At 34.1% G+C, this 7,000-nt stretch overlaps 2 protein-coding genes across 2 annotated transcripts; both read right to left on the bottom strand.

The window, feature by feature from the left end:
• Positions 1-2,189: 2,189 nt before the first annotated feature.
• LOC111879811 (transmembrane 9 superfamily member 11) lies at positions 2,190-4,627 on the bottom strand. The gene is made up of 2 exons (XM_023876244.2): positions 4,487-4,627; positions 2,190-4,274 (listed from the first exon to the last, which is right to left on the bottom strand). Exon 2 carries the CDS (start codon positions 4,241-4,243, stop codon positions 2,396-2,398), a length of 1,848 nt encoding a protein of 615 aa, XP_023732012.1. The 5' UTR covers positions 4,244-4,274; positions 4,487-4,627; the 3' UTR covers positions 2,190-2,395.
• A 300-nt stretch (positions 4,628-4,927) lies between these two features.
• Positions 4,928-5,915, bottom strand: LOC111879817 (pEARLI1-like lipid transfer protein 1). The gene has a single exon (XM_023876250.3). It carries the CDS (start codon positions 5,868-5,870, stop codon positions 5,076-5,078), a length of 795 nt encoding a protein of 264 aa, XP_023732018.1. The 5' UTR covers positions 5,871-5,915; the 3' UTR covers positions 4,928-5,075.
• Between the last annotated feature and the right edge of the window lie 1,085 nt (positions 5,916-7,000).

Raw genomic sequence — 7,000 nt, 5'->3', positions numbered from 1 at the left:
AAAAACTTTTTTTAAGAAACTTTCAAAGTCAACGAAAAAAATATGAATTCAACCGAAAATGTTAAGAATACTAAGAGTAGGAAACTTTCGACGACCAAGATTTTCAAGAGCTTCGGCAAATCAAGACGAACAAAAAATGCTTTCTGAAGAAAAATTGCGGCGCGATTTTGATCATTGTGACGAGAAATCGACAAAACGAATCAAACCTCATCGAACCAAGTAGAATCGCGAATCAAGAAACGGCGAAATAGCAAATCGAACAAATAACGACACGAAATGGATAGAACCAAAATCGAAACAAATCAACTCTAATAGAAGAAAGTAACATCGCGACACTAAAAATCGGAAAAAAAGAGAAAGCATATCGAACAAATTATGAAAGCACGAAACGGATCAAACCAATATAAACAATCCAAATTACAGCGCAAGGAGCCCAAATTCGGTGCACAAAATACGGAAACAACAATAATTGAAATAAGAAAAAAAGCAACAAACGAACAATTCAACCAAGTCAAGCAAAATAAATAATTCAAGCAAATCAAACCAAAAGAAATAAAGAAACCAATCAGGAATCATACCTAAGATCTCAACGAGATTCACAAATTGCGACAAAAATATCGATGAAAAGGTATTTTCGTGGCGCGATATAATAAATCGCAGCAGGAAATTGAAGGCAAACGAACAAATCAAACCAGAGAGTGATGAAATAACATCAATATATACCCTCAAAACAACAAATTCGAACAAATCAAACCAAAAGAAATAAAGAAACGAATCTAAAAAACATAACAATCGTAAAAGACTGATCGAACACAATTCTAGCTATGATACCGTTTAACTAATAACAATCTACAAAAAGTAATATAATATGGAGAGAAAACACCTAAGGTTACACTGACGATAGAAAACTGTATAGATAGAAAACGGATAAGGTTACATTATTGATAGAAAACCGTAAAGAGAAAGAAAGATAAATAAGACTATTAATAGGAAAGTTATATAGGGTTAACCTAGCTAATGCACAAAACATAAGACCTAATAAAAAAGAGCTCAAGTAACTTATTATGCTAACAATTCACTCCTTTGATTTTTTTTTTCCGAATAAATTTAGTAAAAATGGTATAACTTGGACTCAATGGTGGCAAAACCATCTTTTCTATGACTCTGTACAATTGGTTTTTCTGCAAGTTTTCATGATAGTTGTGTTTTTCTAAAATTCAAATTTTCAGAAAAAATACAAAAGAAGAAAGGTTTGAAAAGTTGAGAGGCCGAGTTAGAGCCACTCGTTAAAGACAGGAGAAAAAAGCAATCTAACTCTCATCAACTCAACGAAAGAAAGATTTATTCCCCAATCTTTTTTAGTAGATTTGGATCTTCTTTTTAAACTTTTATTAGCCTTGACAAATATTGTCCCGTAAACCCAAGAGGGTGTTTTGCCTGCAAGAGCCTCTATTAAACCTTACTAAACTAGTTGTGTGTAGCTCCATCTTCAATGGCCAAATACCCAAATGATTAGTCAATTAACTGATCTACTTCACAACACCAACTTGTAGAGATACAATCCGAAATTTATTGCAAAAAATGACTAAATAGGGACCTTGAATAAATTATCAATAGAAACAAATTTCTTCATGATATATACTCAGATATACAATCACTCCATTACAATTTACCAAATCAATGGTGGCCACGGGGGTGTGTAGGAGGTGCGGTCATACGAGGCTTCCGATTTCAGGGTACCTCCGAATTTTGGGACATATATATAGTTATGGTGTTGATATTTTCGTAAAATATATAAATAAAATTAGTCGTCCGAATCTTATATGCCAAATGTAATATTTGATTGTAATCTTGAAGTCAATTTAATCATGAAGAGAGTTAATTTAAATCAAAAAGTCAAAATATAATTGTAAATTCTAAAATCTACTAACAATTTAATGAAATTAACTTAATCTAAAGAAAAGTACAAACATTTGCTTGTCTCTCCTACTCAAAACTCTCCTTTTTTTTTTTTTTTTTTTTTTTTTTTTTTTTTTTTTTTTTTTTTTTTTTGTCTTCAATCTTGATATTTCACTGAGTCTCCTGTTGCAGTCTCGTTCTCTGAAATATCAGAGCCGGACCTCACAAAATATCAAACTTATCCGGACTATTGTCTAGTCTTTTAGTTGTATATATACACAACACAAACATAAAATGGAACCCGGATTTCATTGAAATTCATACAAACAACAATTCACGAAAGACACCAGCATTCAAACTACCAATCATCCATCTACTCCTTTAATTTCATATGTAGTAACTAAGTTCTTGCCATCAAAGTATAATATACAAACTACATAACAGAAAAGAAAATTTTGAATTTCTAGAAAGCAACCCCATCGACTTCTTAGTTCTTTCAATCAAGCCTCACAGACGAGAACAAGTAATGCACAAACCAAAAAGACGAAAGGAACCCAACGGTGCCTGTCACTAGCATGGTGGCTAGGACCATCAAGAGTGAGTTGCCAATGTAGATTATAACCGATATTGGTCCACTTAGGCTCATGAGTTCAAAAATGAGATAGTATATCGAGTACAAGAATATATACAATGCCACCGACCCAGAAGCAAAAAAAGATTTCCACCACCATTTCCAGTCCTCAACACAAAGATGCATGTAGGTCAAAACCAATGACACTTCAGCGCACACCATTACTAGAAGGATCAAAGCAACGAACATGAACCCTATAATATAGTACACACGATCCATAGAGATGCTAGACATGATGAAGTTAATCTCCACGAAAAGGGTACCGAATGGAAGAGTTCCAGCACCAAGAACTACAACCCAAGATGGGTACTTTTTAGCAGGGATTTCACGAGGAATTTGATTGTTTCTAATCTCGTATTCAATATGAGGCGCCTTTACACCAAAGTAACCACCAAGAAGCGATAAAGGAACCGAAATGCAAAACCAGAGTAGTATTAGGGTTGCAAATAACGAAAACGGGATAGCTCTAGTGCTGTGTGAACTCCATAAGAGGAAATTTAGAACAAAGAAAATCAAGAAAGTGATACCCGGGAAAAAGCAAGCAACTTTCCAAGAAACTGAAACCCATCCTTTATGATCGCCGGAAAAGACTGTCCGCCACATACGTACGGCGATATATCCGGCCAAGATTCCGAGGACCATGTAAAAGATTAACATTCCGGTGACTAAAGCGCCACGGGACACCGGAGACATGAATCCCATGGCGGCAAAAATGAAGGCTAAAACCGTCGTTCCAAGAATCTGAATCCCATTTCCCACCATTACACAAAGAAGCATGGGATTGCTAGGAAAACGGTAGACATCCACTACAACAATTTTCAAATTAGAGAAATCCCGTTTAACTGTTGTTCTCAAAATGATCACAAGAATGATTCCAGCTAAAAAAGTGATGATCATGAGTGAATTCACGATGGAAAACCAATCTACTTTTGCTCCATCCATTTTCATGTAAGAATCCCATCTTGATGACCACTTGATGTCACTTTCGATAAATGTGACTTCATACGTGAACGCTATGGGCTCGTTTTCCTTTAAAGCTACTACGCTATCCTCACAATCAATCTTAGATGGATACTTACTGTAAATTTTCAAATTCTTTAATGTCTCGGGGTTATGTTTAACACTGCAAGGATCCACTTCAAATCCTACAACCATGTACTTATGAGGAACATTCATCTCTTCGTACTTGTGAACCAAAACTGTGAACTTCAAGTGATTAAACACATAATATGAATCAGAAAACTTGAGACCTATTGGGTACCCAGTCCACCTCGGGTAATCAGTAACATACCGAATGGCTGGCAAATTATCAAGGAACAAATTAACTTGATATAGCTCCTCAATCCTGTTCGTTAGCAGCTTATACTCGTCACTGGATAACGATTTTGTTTGGCAAAGAAAGATCTCGGTTTCATTTGTGTACATATGAAAGTTATAAGGCGAGTTTTGGATCCAATCACCAATCAGAAACTCACCAAGATTATCAGCAATGTCTTTCACACCTTCTGGGGGTTTACAGAAGGGTAAACTATAGTAGCTATAAGGGATTACTGTATCAATTGAAGTTAAAGAGCTGAGTTTCACAGATAATGGCTCCCCTTTGACATATGTGGGAGGATAACTACCAGGGTGATAAAACCCATGACCCAATTCAGATATCAAGCAGATAATCAACAAAACCCGATATATCTTGAGTATATTGAAGAATTCCATATGGTTTAATCACCTTGTCAGGCCTGGAAGACTGGAAGCAAAAGCAGTAGAATTTCAGTGTTGCTTCAAAGATATGAAGTTGAATTAGAATTCGGGGAAAGGAAAATCTAATGTTATTGTGAATTGTGATCAATTCGTAAGAGTTGAAATGTAATTACGAAAGTTCAACGATGAAGTAAAATGGAAATAGATTTGAACTGTAAGAACATAAAAGAAGGAAAGACTGCATATAAATTAACCGACCTTACGAAATAAATTGTAGCTGTTCCTCCTGATTTTCGCTAAAATGTTCACAGAAATGAAAGCAATCTCTCGATATAAATATCACCAGTGACTGAGCATCGGAGTCCTCACCATACCATTTTTCACATTTGTTTGTTCTTTTCTTGCTGACTCATCATCCCACTACACAAAAGAGACAACCAAAACCTAAACCCCAAATATTCGTTTTATATTTTATTAATTAATCAAGTATTTAAACAGGTTTAATTCCCGCTAAATTAATCTTATTTTATATACACTAAGTGTTTGTTGCTGCAAAAAAAAAATTCATCAACTTTCTTATTTTTATTTCAAAAAAAAATTCTTGAAAAATTATAAAGTACCGTAACTTCAAAATTTATTATATTGTAAATTAAGTATAGTAATTACATTTATTTATTTTTTTGTTAGGAGTTTTTAGGAATTGATATTTTGTAATAGTCACAAAAATTTCAAAATATAGTACACAACTTTATTCTTGAATCATATGGTAATTGATTCTTTACATCATATTCAACATAAGAAAACATATTTCAAAATAGAACAATCTATAGTTATAAGTTTTCAGAATCTAGGTGCATTGGAAGCCGGATGGGGACTTCTTTCCACAATAGTTAAGCAAGACACTCAATGAGACGGGAACGTTGAGGTTGATTCCCAAGACATTAGCTTTAATGGCAGTGCAAAGACAGACTGCAGCGTCAAGATCTGCGAGGCCGGAAAGGAGGGAACAACATGGTGTCTCTGATGGGTTTCCGATGACTATAGGGAGAAGGTTGTTGAGCAAGTTAGCACACACACCCAATTTGAGAGTGTCTGTCGGGCAAGTGGCTTTAGGAGGGCTTGAGGGCGTTGGAGGGTTTGAAGGTGTTGAAGGCGTGGGAGGGTTTGAAGGTGTTGTAGGTGTTGGGGGTGTTGAAGGTGTTGTAGGTTTTGTAGGTGTCGGAGGTGTTGAAGGTTTTGTAGGTGTTGTAGGCGTTGGAGGCGTTGAAGGTTTTGTAGGCGTTGTAGTTTTTGTAGGTGTTGGAGGTGTTGAAGGTTTTGTAGGTGTTGTAGGCGTTGGAGGCGTTGAAGGTTTTGTAGGCGTTGGAGGCGTTGAAGGTGTTGTAGGTTTTGTAGGTGTTGGGGGCGTTGAAGGTGTTGTAGGTTTTGTAGGCGTTGGAGGTGTTGAAGGTTTTGTAGGTGTTGGAGGTGCTGAAGGTGTTGGAGGTTTTGATGGTGATGTACAATAATGGCACCCTGGTGATGTTGGAGGTTTTGGTGGAGGTGGGCAGCCTTTTGGGGTACTAGTGGAAGATACGAGAGTGAAGAAAAGAAGGTTGAACATAAGAAGAAAAGATATGTTTGCCAAAGCTTTTGAAGCCATTTTTTAATGCTTTAGCTTCTTATAGTTGGAAAGTGTTGTAGCTTGTTTTGTATAATGATATGCAAAGTACTTACAGTATTTATAGATATGGAAATGGCTTCATCACTGTTTGATAAATAGCATAATATTTTTATTCCATTTTATTCCTCTAAAACTATAAAATTATTTTGAACGAAAATGACATGAATTTAGTCATAAATGCTCATAAAACCCATTAGTTTTTTAAAATTCCATTCGGATGTTGAGAAATGTAGGCACCCGTGTTTTGTGAAACATTGTAACATCAAAGTCAACTTTACAATTTATAATTATTTTAAGACTTTGCGTGTAAGCCTAATTTGGGACTTCATTTGACAAATATCATTTTTATTTGTTTACCTTTAGTTTTATATTATTTGTTGCTATTTTAATCAATCTTGTGTCCAGACTTATTTCATGAAAAACCTTACTAAAATATACTTTTTTGTAATAACACGATTTTGTTAAGAAGCACTAACGAGATGATAACAAGAGTACAAGGCATTAGTACTAAGCATATAGTGAAATTGATACAAGCTTAATATATACACTATTTAAATATACAATCATTCTTTAAAACGTTTTTAAATAAAACGAGCGATAGGGATATACTATCATTTGTAAATTGCAGGAGCCATCGACTAAGTTATCATCTAACGAGAAACAATAAAATAAAATACTGTATAATCAATATATAATAATTTATACAACAATAAATTAATAAATTAAAATAAAAGTGTGTGTGTGTATATATATATATATATATATATATATATATATATATATATATATATATATATATATATATATATATATATATATATATATATATATATATATATATATATATATATATATATATATAATAAATGTGTGTGTTTCATTTTCTTAATATATATATATATATATATTTTTTTTTTGGGGGGGGGGGGGGGGGGGTACATTTGATAAAAGAAATTGTAAATGAGAAAAAGATTATTGATTTGAATTTGGTTATTCACTTATTTGTTTGGCTGTGATATGCATGATTATGAAGTACGTACAAATCCAAATCATTGTCAAAGAAGACAATATCCTTCCATGTTAAGCGGGCACAATGTGAAAACAAACGG

This window comes from Lactuca sativa, chromosome 7 (assembly GCF_002870075.4).
Source record: "Lactuca sativa cultivar Salinas chromosome 7, Lsat_Salinas_v11, whole genome shotgun sequence".
In the NCBI taxonomy this organism is placed as follows: domain Eukaryota; kingdom Viridiplantae; phylum Streptophyta; class Magnoliopsida; order Asterales; family Asteraceae; genus Lactuca; species Lactuca sativa.
This window is presented reverse-complemented; position numbering and strand designations above follow the sequence as displayed.

What these genes read in the sequence shown, in the direction of transcription:
- LOC111879811 (XM_023876244.2), bottom strand. Translation starts at nt 4,243, where the DNA reads ATGGAATTCTTCAATATACTCAAGATATATCGGGTTTTGTTGATTATC.
- LOC111879817 (XM_023876250.3), bottom strand. Translation starts at nt 5,870, where the DNA reads ATGGCTTCAAAAGCTTTGGCAAACATATCTTTTCTTCTTATGTTCAAC.